Source organism: Rhinopithecus roxellana, chromosome 16, assembly GCF_007565055.1.
Source record: "Rhinopithecus roxellana isolate Shanxi Qingling chromosome 16, ASM756505v1, whole genome shotgun sequence".
Lineage (NCBI taxonomy): Eukaryota > Metazoa > Chordata > Mammalia > Primates > Cercopithecidae > Rhinopithecus > Rhinopithecus roxellana.
In genome coordinates, this window is record NC_044564.1 from 75501556 (window position 1) to 75520010 (window position 18455).

At 36.8% G+C, this 18455-nt stretch overlaps 1 protein-coding gene across 29 annotated transcripts in view; it reads right to left on the reverse strand.

Moving 5' to 3' along the window:
• Nucleotides 1-5914: 5914 nt before the first annotated feature.
• The window catches only part of ELAVL2 (ELAV like RNA binding protein 2), a 165176-nt gene continuing 152635 nt past the window's right edge, over nt 5915-18455 (reverse strand). For 13 of the 29 annotated variants that reach the window (XM_030919714.1, XM_030919709.1, XM_030919703.1 and 10 more), the window contains 3 exons: nt 16938-17163; nt 9261-9299; nt 5915-8699 (listed from right to left, as the gene is read on the reverse strand). In XM_030919714.1, the coding sequence (XP_030775574.1) occupies nt 8372-8699; nt 9261-9299; nt 16938-17163 (593 nt within the window). In that variant the 3' untranslated portion in view covers nt 5915-8371. Of the gene's footprint in view, nt 8703-9260; nt 9300-16937; nt 17164-18455 lie in introns of all 29 variants that reach the window. The other 16 variants (XM_030919707.1, XM_030919719.1, XM_030919718.1 and 13 more) reach the window with 4 other exon arrangements.

Sequence of the window (18455 nt, forward strand, 5' to 3'; positions counted from 1 at the left end):
CTTTTTAAAAGCTTGGAGACTCAGGCCCCTAATCCCAGCACTTTGGGAGGCTGAGGCAGGTGGATCATGAGGTCAGGAGTTTGAGACCAGCTCGGCCAACGTGGTGAAACCCTGTCTCTATTAAAAATAGAAAAAAAAAAAAAAAACTGGGCGTGGTGGCAAATGCCTATAATCCCAGCTATTCCAAAGGCTAAGGCAGGAGAATCACTTGAACCCGGGAGGCAGAGGTTGCAATGAACAGAGATGGTGCCACTATACTCCAGCCTGGGAGATAGGGCAAGACTCCATCTCAAAAAAAAAAAAAAAAAAAAAAAAAAGCCTGGAGAAATACAGTTGTAATAGGAAACCACACAGAACTCCTGATTTTTATATCTCCCTGACATATCAGCAACACTCAATATAACAAAAAACAGAAAACAGCTTTGACACGTCTTAAAAATCAGATATGTATTATTTTATATCTCAAAAAATATTATCCATATACATAAAGAACACAATTAAAAAGGCAAAAGAACTTCATTAAAGAAAAAAGCAAATCTGAACGTTTGAAAATGTTGTAGAAAGGATTAAAAATAAAGAGGCAGAAACAAAATGTACTAAAAAATGTTTTTTTTCCATGAAAGGACTGAGTAAATTTTGACTTATATTTTTTTGTACTTTATACATTTTCGACAGTGACTATGTTATTATTGACTGAAATTATTCTTAAGGGAGGCAAATGATATTGAGCACATCCAAAAATGCTATATGCACTTACCTACGTCCAACTTCTAGATGCCACACATATCCTGAAGGATTTCAAAAATCTGATGTCATAAAAGGACACAGCTTATTAAAGTTAATTCAGCTTGTGTTTTAGTACTTTGATGGTAGGAAGGACAGAGTTCCAAGAGTGGGGAGGGCTGGGTTTAAGTGCCAGGTCTCAGGCTAGCAAAAAATCTTGGAGAACCTTAACGTCTTTGGGTCTGGCTCATATATCTGCAAAATAAGGTGTGCTGAACAAGACCACTGAAATGTCTTCCAACTCAAAACCAGACTGAGAAATAGAACATAAATTAAGTCTTCAGCCTAAATCTTACAACACAGTGACTGGTACAGAGCAGGAGCTTACGTACACTTAGTAAAAGGATGGAAATTTTAAAAAAGTGTTTAAAACAGAGCTTCCCACACATAAGCCCTGGTGTGCTGCTAGGCCTAGAAGTGGTTGTACGTGTGTGGAGATAAAGGTTCCCCCTCAGGACAGGCACTCATGACATAAAAGAGCTTGGGAGGCACAACTTTTAAATCGTACTACTATTTCAGCAAAAAATAAAATAAATTTTCATTATTAGGATTAGGATAAGTTTCAGACGAAATTTATGAAAAGTTCTCACCACCTTTATGTAGGAAAGATCGAATGCTTGGCTTATCATCTGGTCCTCAGGCCATCTTAAGACAGAAAACATAAGTAGTAATTTACTTATGCATTGTATGAATAGAAGACAGGTACTTCTTTAAGAGTAACTCCTGAAAAACAGAATACATTCAACAACACAGTTCTCTACATACAGACCACACACTGTAGCAACCATTCTCGAGAGATGAAATTTCTACTAAAGAACATTTAATACAGTAACAACTGCAATTTCTGGTTCAGCATTTATAGTAATATCTGCTGAACCTTTCTGATAGTAACTCAGGGTTTTTTTGTGTGTGTGAAAATATGCATTATTTCTTGTAATTATTACTACCTAAAGCATAACAACATTTTTAAAGAAATAGATGACCGATAATATGGATGTAGAAGTACGGGGGTTTTCTTTCAACAGGGTGCTCAATGGTACTTCCTGATAGGCTGCTTTTTTCTTCAAGGTCCAAGGAATAAAGCACTGCATCTTCTGGATGCCTATACAGGTTTATGGGTCATGACCTCCCTCCCCCATTCTCATGGCCAGCTGCTGCACCTCTGCCACACTGCAATCAAAAAACCGCAATCCAGATAACAAAGCTACCTTGCCAACTGTGTTTCATTCCAAACGATGAGTCACCCTAAGAGTGGCTGCTGGTCTCATCATGTCTGCAAGAAAATCCACAGATGGGCGGGTGGCTTCTGAAGCATGCATTCAACAGGACGAGGAGGATTCTCAAAAGGAGCATACCATGAAAATCAGCATTAGATAGCATATGGCTATCGACAACCTGTAGGTCAAAGGGCCTTACAGGATTAAAAAACCAGCAAGGTTCATCATTGAAATGGTTACTGAGTTTCCAAGCACCAAAAAACAAAACAAAACAAAAAACAACAACAAAAAGGCAACCTATCAAACTAAAACCTCATCTTACAAATACCTGAGAAATATTTGAATTTTAATTTTCCCTTGCCTTTGATGAAGGTGATACTTGAGCGATACAGGTTAAGAAGAGTATAAAATACATATCCAAGAAAGAAATGAATCAGGTATTGTAACGTAGAAATAGTATAAACTCTAAAAAATGATCACTTTTATCATCTTAACAATAGAGTTTAATAGGTATAACAGTGGGAGAAACAGATCAGTATTCCATTGCTGGAGAGATTCTGTTTTTCTTTGATCTTTCACATATCCTGACTGCCTGACACACCCCAAATAAATGTCTGTTTTAAAAGAGAGGAATGTCCCTAGCAAGTTCTATGGAACTCCCCAAACCACACACAATCTATCATGGCAAATAATTTTTAGTATTTCAATAGAAATGGGCAAGAAAGCAAAAAGTTGTGCTGTTTCGGTATTTTTTAGACTTAACTAGTCATGGGCACAAAAATGTCCAAGGAACTCGTAAGTCTACACTGAATATGACTTATTAATTCTCCAGAAATAATAGAAGTAGATAGAGGCTTGCCTATGTCTTTGATCACAGGGATCTCTTCTTGAATTGCCTCCCCTGGTATCTTTTAAAATCCCACATACCCTTACTGACCCAGCTCAACTGCTGCCACTTTTGGGTGACTCAGCATTCCCATCCCAGGAACAACCATCTCCCCTTCCTCCTCTTTTAACACACTTTGTGTACAACACTTTACTGTAGTTACTTGCAGATGTAATCTTCTAGAGCATGACAGGCTCCAGGAGAGCAGAAAGGTGTGTCTTCCACACATTTATGTCTGCAGAAATAGACAGTTTTCTTTTATTTATAAGGTTGCTATAAGGTACTTATTTGAAAAAAACACCTATGAGTGTTTTTGAGGCTGAGTATTAATGTAGTCCTCCCCTACATTTTCAGTTACTTAAACTAAAAGTAATGTTAATACTAAGTTTAAGATCCTAAGATAGTGGTGAGTCTTAAGGTAGGGTAAAATCCATCAAGTATACTTTCAATATCCAGAGTACTTTACTATATTAGTACATTCAAAATGGTCACTCCATAGATTATGTTTAGAGAGAGCAAGACTATCCAGTCAGATGCCTCACACCATCCAATTATTCAGATAGATAGTGTCTTATTGTGTATTAGTAGCTTCGCATTTTTTAAAGAAAGGATCTGGACAACTTGAGTATGAGAGCATTCAAAGATTTGCAAAACTAAGTGATACCACTGTCAGACTGAAAATTAAACAATCAGCCAATAATTAGTCCAAGAAAGGGAAAGCAGCATCCATAAGAGGAGTAGAACAGGTTTTACTTTTGTGAGTTGTGACTGGATTTATAAAAACTACAGCAAACTAGCTTGACAGCTGCTCCTGGGCTCTCACAGCACTCAGGACATTGCAGTCGTAACCTGCTGGTTTGTTTGTCCTCCCTTCTAGGTGGTATCCAAGAAGGTAAGAGCGGTATTTTGCTCACTTTTGTAGACCCAGGGCACAGTAGATAGTTAACTATGTGTTGATCAACCAAAAAATCTGTTTATTTCTATAAGCCAGAATTCTAGAAAGGTTAATTTCAGTAAGGTCCATCCTATATCCACAGGATGCCTGTATTAGTGGTGTAAATATTCAATCTTTCCAACCTGAAGGGAAATGGGCCTACTTTTGGAAATTTTCAGAGGAAGAGTGTGAATACTACTAGAAGTAGAGAAATATGGACTATTAACTGCAATGACAGACTGTAAATGCTCTTCATCCAGTAATAAACTGTCATGATTTTATCAGTATTTATTTGATCCCACTGTTTGAGGTGCCAGTATAATAGAGGCATCAAAAAGCTAAATGTTCCCCTTTTTTTCTTCTACCCAATAAAAGGTATATGGCATATTGCTCCATAAGTAGGTTAATAGGCCTAGGTACTACAATTTCAACAAACTTAATAAAAAACACATTTTCTTTGTTCTAGGTTAATGCTGTAAGCAAGTAGTTGGCAGTTTCCACTACAATTCATGCGTAAACCTCTTATAAAGAGCAGAAATCTTGAAATCTGTTTATCTTAAAAAATAGTAAGGTTAAATTGCTAACATTTTTCCTCAGATTAAAATAATGTAAAATGATGTTAACATTAAGAATTTCGGCCGGGCGCGGTGGCTCAAGCCTGTAATCCCAGCACTTTGGGAGGCCGAGACGGGCGGATCACGAGGTCGGGAGATCGAGACCATCCTGGCTAACATGGTGAAACCCTGTCTCTACTAAAAATACAAAAAACTAGCCGGGCGAAGTCGCGGGCGCCTGTAGTCCCAGCTACTCAGGAAGCTGAGGCAGGAGAATGGAGGGAACCCGGGAGGCGGAGCTTGCAGTGAGCTGAGATCGCGCCACTGCACTCCAGCCTAGGTGGCAGAGCGAAACTCCGTCTCAAAAAAAAAAAAAAAAAAAAAAAAAAGAATTTCATGTTGGCCACTCTAACACTGAATTTCAATATTGTTCTGATAATTTCCAAGCACAGGTAAAAAAAGGGAGAAAAACGAAATTTCTCCTCAAACATACCAGTGGTTACTATATCAACTTCCTTTGTTGAGAATTTTTCCACTATCTGCTCAATTATAAAAGAACTGCTGACATGCAAACCAATCAAAATACTGATAAAGCATGCAAGAGGAAAGAGGTGAGGGGAGGATGTTCCAACATCACAAAATTAGAGTATTACATTCATATAATAAGAAAAGACTAATTGCATGTTGAAAAAAGAAAGTGTCTTGTCACTCAACTACGCTCTTGACTAGTAGGTTGTGAATTCAGGACAATTACTTTTAGAATGGCTTCTACCAAAAAAGCCGACAGATACAATAAAATTAAAATAAGTCATTTAGTATACTTTGTTTAAAAAAAAAGTGTTTCATTATTATACTCATTTGTCTGAAGTTCTATAGAAGTAGCATCCTTCCACAAAAGAACAGCAGGAAATCTTTTTTTCCTTCACAGATCTGTTAAGGGTGTATATAAGAACTGAACTTTTATGCGAAACACAAGGTTGGCAAAGTTCATGGTTTGTAACCTGTGCAACACACAACAACACTAACAATAGAAACTAAGCTTCTGAGTTTAGGAAAGAATATCTTGACAATCTAGCATGTGTGCAAAAAAGTTAACTTTTACACACCAACACTTAATCCCATGAGTGAATTAAAGATTGCCAGTGGAAGCTGAGTAAGCTACTTTCCTTCTATTTGGTTTTTAACTCATACAAATGTGTAAGGGTGATTATTTGTGCAAAAAGCTGAAGGTTGAATCCCAGCCATAAAATGGTGTTGATATCCAATTTACCAAACTTTACAACTAGCAGAGGAAAGTATGTTCTCCTGTGAGAATTACTCATTTAGTAATATTTGAAAACTAATCAGAAGGTGTCATTCAGTCCAAAAATTTTTGCATGTTCTACTTCAATTAACTTGTCTTTTGGAATTCTAAGAGGTAACACTGCTTTCCACTGAAACTTTGAGGGAACTTCTTTTAACTCAAGAGAGCAAGTCTGCTTATTAGACTGAGCACAGGTGCGCCCGAATTGTGTATAAAGACCTACTCACCACACTGTTCTTTCCCTTCAACTTTGTTTATTGATGTACTGAACATGAAAAAGTACAAAGAATCCAAACACAAAAGAAAACATGTACAGCCTCTTAAATACTCAACAGAATATATTTTCTATTCCAACAGATGTGAATTAAGTCATACTGTACAACTTCAAATAAATACCAGCCTTACATTTTATTAAGTGCTCTGATAAACACTGTAAAGTGAAGCACAATTTGCATGCCCTCTCATCAATGCCTTGGTTTGCTACAGTAGTATAGGAAAGAAGCATGTAGCTGCTGTTTTCCCTTGAGGGAAACCTTATTATTTTTTTTTAAGTATATACATGTATTTTATTTTTTAGTGTTTTTTTTTTTTTTTTTTTTTTTTTAAACGCAGAAGGTTAACTCTGACAATCTAAATGCACCTAAGGATATGAGAAAGTGCTAAGCCAATTGATTTCTGAATAGCATTGAGTGGGTCAGCATGAAAACTCGCTTATTCACTTTAGCACGCGCCTCACAGTATATGTACTGTACTATACTGAAAAATTTTATAACTACAATTTTAAATAATAAAAAATAAAACTCAAAGCAACCGCAAAGATAATGTACAACTATGTTATGCATAGCACATTGCCTGTTCTAAGGGGAAGCATGTGAGCATCTCAGTTTATACAAAAAGCAGGACGTAACTATATAGTTCTCAGTGCATCCTGATGAAGGCATTTTTGCCTTCAGCTTTTTTGAAAATTTATTATAAGCTAGATGCTAATCAGAAAATATTTTGTATTTTTTAAAATTTCTTTCATACATGGTAAAGACTTATTTTATTATTTCCCCAAATAGTGGTTTAAGCATCATACAAAGTTAAATTTCAATAGCATACAGATATTTATGATTTTTGTATGAAAAATGTAAGGAAATTTGTTCAAAACCTATGGTTATACTCATTTTTTTATACCACAAACATATTTATAAACGAAAATGTAGCATCACCATAAACAGCTGAAGCTAGACTATCTACAGACAAAATTAGCAACAAATCTGATGCACTGTAAATTCAAGTCCTCAGGACAACAAAAGTGATTAAGCAAGACCTCAAGTAACAATGTTAATGCCATTTACAAAGGAAAAAACTGATACAAAAACATTCAAAACCTGAACATCACTTGGCATGTAAGGGAAAAAAAATTAAATTAGCTGAAAGGTTCATAAACACAAGGTCTTATTTACATTACACAAAGCTCAGGTGTTAGCCTTGAACGTAACTTTCAAAATACCTTCAAATATATCCAACTCAGATCACTTTTGCTGATTTGCTGCAGTACAAATCATGTGCAATGTCTTTTTTCCTTAAGACAAAACAATTCTTCAAACAATACTGCAAGTACATCACTAAACACCATGAGCTCTATCTGAAGGGATTTCTTTAGGAAGAACAGATTTTTCCCCCATCTCTCAGTAATTTAAATTTCTTGCCTGCTCTTATATATTCTTTTGTAAATTTTTTTTATTTGTTTCAAAATCACAAATCAATGTGAGCCACCTATCATAATAACCAGGATGATCAGACGCTCCACTGGTGATTACAAAAATGAAACCAGCAGTGTTTCCCCCATTGATTCTACTCCTTTCATACAAAGATCTCAAAAGTATTTTCTACACCATAAATCTTTCTAAATTTTTCAACCGCTGCAAATTTCCTGGTAAATTTTAAAAGCTCACTAGGTGTCATATGAAGAGATTTCTCAAAGTATTCAAGTCAAAATATTTGTTCCAGGACCAGTAAAAAGTTTCTCCAAATTTTCTTTTTTATAAAAATAGATGCTTTTTTTAAACCCACATCAAAGAGGCTCTTATCTCTTTGGCAAGGTACTGCTTTACGAAAAGTTCTCCAGTATTCTTACAATAAGCGTTTATAATGTAGCCCCCCCTTCCCCAACCCAAATCATAATTACAAAATAAATACTGTTTTAAACTTCATAAATAAAAATGTAAACTTCAAAATACTTTTCTTAAACAGACATAACAGCAATGCTTTAAATGTAAACCAAACACAAAGCTAATTAGAAAAAGGAAAAAAAGGGGGGAAAAAAAGACACAACCAACTGAAGAATTACAACACAAAGCCTCAATATTTACTCACAGGTTCAAGGCAGTTATGTAAAAAGAAAAGAAATGTCTTCCCTTAGCTGAAACACTTTAAAAGGTCCACCTTCTTCAAAGAAGGCAATAGAATGCAATGTGACAGGTAAAAACCCTGTACCTCTTGTCCATATTCAAACATAAAAGATATTTAAGAAGTTTTAATTCAAATACTAGCAATAAAAAATCTCACATATTTCTTAGGATGCTAAGTAGTCGTTTTATCCCCATCTCAACACTGACTTACAAAGACATTTACTAATGTATAAAGTTTCTCTTAACTTGCCTTTGTTGTATAGTTTTCATATATAAATGGACTGAGGACAAGAGCTCATTAGGCTTTGTGCGTTTTGTTTGTCTTAAAGGAGACCTGCAGTACTCTGTCTCCCAGACGGTATCCATTGAGGCTAGCTATCGCCATGGCAGCCTCATCATAGTTTGTCATAGTCACAAATCCAAAACCTTTGCATTTATTGGTGTTAAAGTCACGGATGACCTTCACGTTGGTGACAGCTCCAAAAGGCCCAAACATTTGCCACAGGATACTCTCATCTGCATCAGGAGCCAGGTTGTACACAAATATACACCACCCTGTTCCAGGGTGCCCTGGGATATTAATTCCAGCCAAACTGGTCATTCCGTCAATGGTCATTGGAGAAAACCTACTAAACAGAAAGGAAACACACACATACACACAAAAAATAAAAACAGAGGTTGGTTATAGCAATGAACTTATACCTTTTCCATCCCCAATAATTTTAGTAATTCTCCTCCCCCAACAAATACATAAACTACTTGTTGTTTTGACCAAGGTCTGTGTCTGGCTTTGCAGTGACATGCTAGACTACTGAGATATTAATCAGTTATGAAATGACCATTATTCACTGTACTAAATATCATCCACAATAGCAAAGAAATATATTTAGAACTGGCTTCATGAATTAAGCAGGATTGGCAGGGGAAGGGATCAACACATAGGTAAACATGCTATAACATCATAACGCAATATGAAACAAATGATGGGTTTTTAAGACCAGGTGGCATCCAGTGGTATAAAAATTTCTTGAGTCAACTGTGCTTCTAAGAGCAGCTTTTCATTAGGTTGCACATGCAAAATAAAACCCAACAAAAACTTATGAGGGGTGTGAACAGCACTCCCAAAAATCAAAGAAACCAATCAACTGTGGAAAGGGATTATGAGTATCATGAACCTCTATCATTACCTCTTTACTCCATAAGCCATATTGAGCAGATTGTCCAACCTGCAAAACACACATTTAGCAAACTTCAGTTTTTAATTTTTCCCCTTGATGTTCAAGAAAGCTGGGCTCATTACTGCCGTCTTCCGAGGGGATATTTGTACACTGATTATGTGTGAAGTCTCAGAATGCTGGGTCTTTTTACATTCTTAAGCTAATGGGCACCAACTGCCACAGGACAGTTCTTCCAGTGAATGGTTTCTCTCTACAAGGGTCAGTACATGGGACACAGTGACGGTCATCTGAGGATACCTTTCAGAGAGGAAGTGCAAAAGCTCTGGGATAGTTAACTTTCGGGTTCTCATCAGGTAGGTTCAAAGTGATCAATGTACAGCTAACATGTACTTTATACGACTTTTGATTTTCACAACTCCTTTAGTCCCTGCAGATACCTAAGGCACACAGGGTTTAAGTGGCTTGCTCTAGACCACAGGGCTAGTAAATTATGGCATTGATATTCAAACTCTTCAGGTTATAGAATTTCTTAAGTTTCTCTTTCATTTCCCAACTTTGAAGGACTTTCATCTCTTAGAATCAAGGAGGTATAATTACAAGTAGAAAAAAACCTTATAGACAACCCGAGCTAACCCTCCCCATTTATGAAATGTGCTCAGCTGAGGTCTAGAGAAGGAAAAAAGAAAAACCCACCACTCTAATGTGCAACAAAGCCAGGAGTTCAGATCCTGATCTGGAAGCTATATTCAAATTACGCTACAGAAAGTGTCGTCCTACTCAGTTTTCAAACGCCAGGTAGGAAACAAAACAAGCCAACCTGAGCCTCACTTAAAAATGTTTAAAGAAAGTAAATAGGGGTGGGGATGGGGGTGTCATTACTCTTTAAAACCTTCTACCTTTTCCTTATATCAAAAATTAGTTTTACAGTATTTGATTCTTCATCAGTTTCAAAACATCACTCTAATGTCCCAAAATTTCCACAGTGCTTACCAATTAATTACGTGTTTTGAGGAGGTAGGCATAACTTAATACAATACATAGCCCACAACCACTCTCAACTGCTACAATGCTCAACACTCTCCAAAGACATCCCAGGGTTGTCCCTCCAGGACTGGGGATGGGGGGCGGGGGGGGGGGGGCGGAGAATTCTTTCTTTAACACCTGTGAAAGCTAAGTTTGAAAAAAGTCTCAACCTTATTGCCTACCCTGTGGCATCAAGTCACACTAAAGTATACATGCAAAAGCAACTCCTTTTAGTTCTGTAAAAGCCAAAACGCATCTCATCTGGTCTTTCAGAATGGGGAAAAATATAGTCTCCCCACATCCCTGCCCTCAATCTCCACTGAAAATTTTGTTTTGTAAAGATGAAAGGAACTGAGCTTATGCAAAGTTTAAGGAAACAGAACAGATCACAATGACAAAAGATCTGTGTGTGTGTGTGTGTGTGTGTGTGTGTGTGTGTCTGTGTGTGCCTTGACTTACCACCCTCTCATTACACTACTGAGCACAAGCCAGGGTCACTGATAGTTTATAATAAATATGTGATGATCAAAAAAAGACAATGAGGTTACCAAAAATGTTGTCAACTTAGTTCAGAATGAAAACTTACTAAGAGGATTGGTTGGATGACCTTGTTTGCACGTCAAGTAAAAAGGGTATATATGTGGGGTTTTATTTTTTGCAGAGATGAGTATAGTCAAAGATGCCATGCCTTTATAGTCAAGAATAAGGGTCACCAATACCAGCAATAAAGACAAACACATTGTTAGCATCACCAATCATAAAGTAACAATACAATTTTATCAAATTGCTGGAATGATCAATACAGAATGCATCTGGCATATGGTACCTATAGAACAGAACAGCATATTGAGGTCTCCAACCAAAGTGCTAGAGGGCCAGAATGCAGAGGCACCTTATCAACTCACTCAAAAGTTACACCATCTATGCCCATTAATTGCATCCAGCTAGGGACAGGTCACGCTTTGCTACCACCCACTCAGGACACCAAGCCCATGCCCAGAGACAGAATTTCCTAAATGAGTTTTCAGAATTTTCAAACAGGGTAGAAACGAAACCTGCCCCTGAAATGAATTACAGTCAGGCATCGTTTAACAATGGGGATATGTTCTGAAAATGTGTCACTGGGTAATCTCGTTGTACGATCATAGAATGTACGTATACAAACCTAGATGGTATAGCCTACCACACGCCTAGCTATATAGTATAGGTTATGGCTCGTGGGCTATAAACCTGTGTGTTATTGTACTGAATACTGTAGGTAATTCTAACACAATGCTAAATATTGTGTATTTAACCATATCTAAACACAGAAAAGGTAATGCATTGCACAATGTTAGAATGACTATGATATCACTAGGCAATAGGAATTTTTTGCCGTCTACTATATTATGGGACCATGGTCGTACATGTGATTGACTGAAACGTTGTTATGTGACGCATGACTGCACACGCAATGAGGGAGAAACATTTCGTTTTCCATTCTCCATCTCCCCCACTTCCATCTCTGGCATTTCCAGACAGGAAGTCTGGAATTTTTATAACAGGATCTCTGAGGACCCTCCAAATTATGATAGGGCATCTTATTTACCCTATCTATGAAGTCTTACATGATATCATGATCTTCACTGATTTCTTCACTTCTCTCTCATTTTAGGAAAAAACCCATCCTTGGAATTAAGCCAAGTTATCTACTCTAATATTTCTTTTCCTCCCATCACCAAAGAGTGTAGGGAGAAGCACGGAACCTAGAAAACAGGGCCCAGGCACTGCTGAAACGCCCCTGCCTGTATGCAGCTGGGCCCAGAAGTGTTTTCTAGCTTTCTCAGTGCCACACATCATGTTTCGCATGGGAGCTCAGAAAAGGCAGTGGGTGCTCCACATGGACACCATTCACTCCAAATCTAGTAGCACTTGGCAAACTGTAACACAGGCAGTTGTAAGAGAAAATGGTGCAGCAACTAAGACACAAGGACTACTACAAGCCCCTAGAAATATGTCTTTGCTGGGTCTGTCCACTGCTCAAGGACATCTTTTATATATGGTCATTTATAAATGGAAGTCAATTTTTAAATGGAGAACAAACTAGCTGCCTCCAGAGTTATCTCAGGGAGGAGTGTGGATGATAATGTACTACATCATGGAAGGTTAATATTAAAGTATCTATTAAATATATATTTAAAATAAAATATAATATAAAATAAATATGTATTTAAAATAAAATATTTTTACTTGTATTTAATAGATGCACTGAACCCAGTACTTCTCAGTCCTGTGTATCACCTGCCTCCCTGGCAGACGACTGAGCAATCATCGAAGGGGAGAGGTGGCCAGTGGCACTCTCCCCTGCTCTTTAGCCTGAACAAAATCCATTTTACAAGTAACACAGTAAGCAGATATGGAGGATTAGTCTGGATGACCTGCTTTAATTAAAATGACCTTCATTTAAAGAAAAAGTAACTTAAAAAAAGATTACTACAAATAAAAATCAGAGTAAAGAATGGTACCAGTAAGGGAAATACAAGTAAATAAGAAAAGGGAGAGACGATTATTTCTCCTACTCTTAGTACAAGCTACATTATGAGGTTAGACACAAGATAATCCAACAGGCATCACATGAAGTCAGATGAGAAATCTGAAATGATTTTATGGATCTTGCTTTAAAAGATATTTACTAAGATATTAAGTACATGGAAAATGAAGCCAAGCAGTATAGTAACGAGCAAGATATTTAATATATTTGTCCATCTTTATCCTTTTTTATGTTTGATTAGAGTTTACAATTTAATGAATAGCACAAGCCCATGTACATATGTAGCTTCTGAAAAAGGCACATAGGAGAGATATGTGTACAAACATTTTTCTATCAACAGGAACACAGCTCCAATTATAACTTGTCAAAATTTTGAACAGAACCATGTATCAGGCAGATCATTCCTATTTTAAAGCTATGTGTTTATAAGTAGAAAATAAAGTACCTGCCTAGTTTCTAAAAAATTTAGCTGAGGGACTATGGGAAGGCCTACATGTAAGTAAGGGAAAATGTGAACCCAATTAAAGTCAGAAATAAAAATACGAAGTTATTGATGGGTAAGAAAATATACTTGGAATCCCACAAATAATGATTATCAAAACCTCTCCAAAGCACCAACCAAGAACTTCTTGGAAATTATCCATAACAAGACCATCTTCTTACTGCCTTATTCAATTAGATGGTATCATCTGTCCTCTAAGAAAGGGGAAAATTGTTCAAGGGGATTGATACCAGTTTCTTCCAAAAGGAAACTGTGATAATGTAACCAGCACATGCCTTAAAGGCAACTCAAGTGCTGATTTAAAAGGCTTTTTAAAAATTGCATAAAGGCTCATAGAACATTAGACTAGATCATATTCAATAAAATTAAAGCGCTCCACAAGAAAAGAACACGTAAAAATTTGGCCTAAAGTTTAATTCTGATATCATGTCCCAAGAATATACTTAAGGGGCTTGAATTACACCCTCCATCCAAATAAATAAGGCTTGTCCTATTTTGAAAGCTGCAGTCAATTAAATAAGCATATTAGACCAGCAGTGCTCATATTAGAATAATTCTCTAATTATTCACATGGGTTGACTAAGCCATAAACCTCACAAACCCACCTTTAAACTTAACCCTTATTACACGGATTTTTAAGTTTTTTGACCTTAAAAGATATGGCTCATACTTTATGATTATTAAAAGTATTCTTGACTATAATACATATAACTTATATTCCTCAATCTCTCTCAACTCCCAAGGTACTATTACAACATAAAAAATATAGTGAGAAATTTTCTACATGTCTGCTGAAAGGTGACAAACTCAAGGCAAAAGCAATAAAACACAAATATCAGGGACAAAATAACTGTGCGATGATTTAGACTTGAACTATATAAAACAGCAAAATACCAACAAAAGCAGCAAACCCTTAATTCAAGTGTCTTTATGAGATGAAAGAAGAAGGGGGAGTGGGGTGGAAATCAAGATGATGATAGCCAAGTTCAATACACCGTATTAAAGAGAAGCACCAAACGTCAGGTTAAACCTGAATTCTGATTTCTTCCAACACACCCAATCTAGATCAAACACTATCTCTGACCACACTAACTCATTCATATTGTATTATCTGGACAGGGATCGTGGGAGGAATAAGAAATGGGGTGAACGGGACAACAGTTAAAAATCTGAAGAGAGAGTAACAATTTCTACCATTTTCTGAAACCAAGTTTCCCTTACAACTGACAATCTCTTATTCTCGTCTTCCAAAATGTTTTTCTATAGGAGTCAAGGAAAAAGAATTTTCAAGTTAATGATAACATATGGTACTAAAAGACAAAAACACAGAATGGGCCAGAAAAAGATAATTAAATTTGACCATCAGAACATCCTGTAAAGCTTTACTCAACCAAAAATAAAAACCACAGAGCCTACAGGGATGGAGGCTAGGTAAACCTAAGGGCTGACACCCATCAACAACCTAGCACCTGAGTCACCTACAAGCCTTGCCATTTCAATAATCAGGCACTCTCCCAAATCCTGTCTTCTCAGTCCTCCTGCTCAATCTTCCTAAGAACTCAATCTTGATTTCAAGAATGTTGTTTCTTAATAACTATTAAACAAAACTATTGCTTCAATCAGGAAAAAAAAGTAACTAATATAGCTTTCTACTAACAGCAAACATTTTATAACTTCACAATGTTAAAAATCAACCAACACATTTTGAAGAACTTTCCTCTATCTAAACTCGAGATCATTTTCAAGGCCCCAAAGAGCTCTGAAATTAACTGGACAAGCTGCCTAGGAAATAACCTGTAAAATTCCTTCAGGCTTGTTTGTTCTATGTTTGCAATTTAAAAAAGTATATTTACACATATATTATTCACTTAAGATGTCACAGAGGAAACCTATGTGCAGAGCTGAAAAAGGGCTTTCTGTGTGAGACTTCTTTCTCCACAAAGGCAAGCACCAAGCAGCCCCACGCATCTCACTCCAGCCTCATCACCAACAACCATGGGAAGTCAAAGGTGGCAAAGGTTGTTTTTTTTTTTTAAATTTTAAACCAATGCCTTTTCCTCACAGAAGAGCATGAAGTACAAGGCTCAATCCACTGGCAACCTAATAACCCAGAGTTCAGATGTAGCCTTTTGACAGTACCACCTCTTCTCCCACAGCAAAGGCCAACTTAAGTTGAAATTTAATGTGGCATTTATAACAAATTTCCTTCTCATATCTCAAGCAACATAATTTACTATTTTTTAAAAAGAGCCACTTTGACTGATTTTCTCTTCACTCTCTTCAGCACTGCAAATATTCCAATGAAAAAAATAAATGCATAGATTTAATCTAGAAAACATATAACTCCCTGATCTTATTAGGTTATATTTGTGATTTTATTTTTGGTAATTAACTATTCTGTCCCAGGAATTAAATAAAATTGATACACACTTGGAAATAATTTTTAAAAATCAGTGTGGGGTTAGATAGCATTCTGGGTGAAGTATACCATATGGCCAAAAAGGATATTTTAAAATGCCCTGGAAAATAAAAACTGCATGACTTGCTTATGAAACCAAAAACTCTCTGCTCTGCTTAACTTCTTAAAGTCATTGTTCTTCTCACATGCAGATTAGAGATTTTTTCAATGACTCCTGGTTTGTTACCCCGGGATCAGAATAAAACTTAAAAAGTTAGAATATTTATGCCTGTCAATGAGATAGAGTGTCCTCTTTGGGCTAAAGCCATGGTCATTCTATGGACTATAGAGAGGTCAGTAAATTACAACCGACAGGCCAAATGGAGACTGCCTGTCACCTGTTGGTGTATGGGCTATAAGCTAAGAATGGCTTTTACATTTTTAACAGGTTAAGAAAAAAACAAAAATAAAAACAAACAAACAAACAAAAAAAACAAGACAGATGCAACAGTGACCATAACCCATAAAGTTAAATATTTACTATCTGGTACTTTACAGAGAAAGTTTGCCAAACTATTTGTGAACAATTTTAAAAAGGAAGAGAGGAACTCATTTGTAGAAACTTACTGTAGTCACATAGGTTATATATCCTTAACTGTGCACATACTATAAAGTGAAGTAACAGAAAGAGCTTGACCTGAAAACTGACACATGAGAATAAAATCTTTTAAGAAAAAAAAAAGAAAGAGGAAATCTGAAGCCCTGAAAACAATTAAGATGACCCTGGAAATCTACAGATTAGAATTTCTCAACCACAACATTATTGATGCTTTGGGCCAGGTAACTTCTTGTTGTTGGGGCTATGTTGTACATTGTAGGAGCTTAGCAGCATCCCTGACCTCTATCATTAGATGCTAGTAGCACCCCCCACAAGTTATGCCAACATGAATACCTCCAGACATTGCCAAATGTTCCCTGAGGGGCAAAATCACCCTCGGTTAAGAATCACTGCTGTAGGTTATCTCCTTTGGTCCCTACCTTCCAATATTAGCAAAAGACACTATTCCTCAAGTAGATTCTCTCTGTGCCCATGAAGAAGAAAAATTAATAATAATAAAAGCAACAACACTGACAAAAGCAAACCAGAGATCCTGTCAATAAAAGTACTGGACAGTAAACCTGAGGATTCTCTTTCAGTTTAGTAGGTGGGCACAAGAACCAAACCAGACTTACCTAAAACGCTGTGCCTGCTGAGCTAGCGGTCCTGGATACCTTCTGTTTGGAGACTGGTACAGCTGGGAAAGGATGGCCTGATTGGTTTTTTGGCTTGGATTATTAGCAAACTTTACAGTGATTGGCTCCGTGGCACCGGGAGGTTTCTGGCCATTTAGGCCTTTGATAGCTTCTTCTGCCTCAATTCTCTTGTCAAATCGAATAAACCCTACACCCCTTGATATGCCTAAGGTAGATTTGAGTAAAGATTTGGAAAAGAGGGGACAGAAGGAGAAGGGAAGGAGAGAAGAAAGGACACATTAATTTTTCCTTCTCAAGAACATGTTTTCACCTACATATAACATTTGCCACAAAAATCACACAAGGAGGAAACTTTCCTCTTAAGTTACTAGCCATTCAGTTTAGAATCACAATTTCGCATTTTCAGAAAAATTCATGTTGCTTATATAATCTGAGTACCCATTATCACATGCATTCCAATAAGCTAAGACAAGAAAGCACAAGCATGCCCATGTTTTCTCTCTCTCCCACCTCCCTCCCGTACACTCTTTTAATGTCAACAGTATACTGGAGTTCCATTTTTCAAATTGTGCTATTGGACAAGCAGCTCAGAAATGAGGGACACAGTAGCTCCTGTCCTTGAAACAAGGAGAACAGAAAGAAGAATTTGCTAAAAATGCTACAAAGCTATGCTAAAAATACATACACTGTGGTAGAAAGACGCTTCGGTTGAAATTTTAAATAATATATTCAGCTTAATAATATTGCACAGGATATAGGTCCTTTAGGGAAAAAAATGCCTGAGAGGCTCTTCCAGTTCTCTGAAGCTCTCTTGTGCTTCTAACTAGCTGCATTTTATTACAGAAATAATATTATATGGAGAAAAAGACCCAGATTTTAAAAATAAATTTCTACAAGTAAAGCATCAAAGCTTTCTGACCTCAGCAGCATCACTCCTGACTCCCTGCCCCACATTCTCCCCAGTGTGAAAGACACAAATGGGAAAGAAGGATAGCCAAGAACCTTTCCAGATTATGAAAAATTGTAGAGGGAAGCCCAGCTCATTCCATTTAATTAGCGTGAACAGGCCAGTGGGGTGGCCACAGCTGGTCATCATGAGATAAGCAGTGGTAGGGAAATTTTTTTTGGCAAGTAAATGAGTACTAGCAGGACCGGATTAGACTAGTAGCAAGAAAGTATAGATGATTCAGAGTATGTCAGTGAAGAAAAAATAACAGGATTACTAAGAAAGGTATGCAGAAAAAAAGCACCAGACCATCATGCTTGGAGGAACTTAAAAAAAAAAAAGAAGGTCTACTTGCTTTAAAATTAATACTGTATAAGATCAATGACTTAGAATTTTCTAATGTATATAAAGCATTTTTTTCCACATATGCATATCTAAGACAGCCCCTATCACTTTACCTTTTCTATTTAAAGTGCATGCATTGCACATTATTACCACCTGATGGCTGAATAAGAAAATTGCAGGGCTTCATTTTTCATTTCAGGTAAATT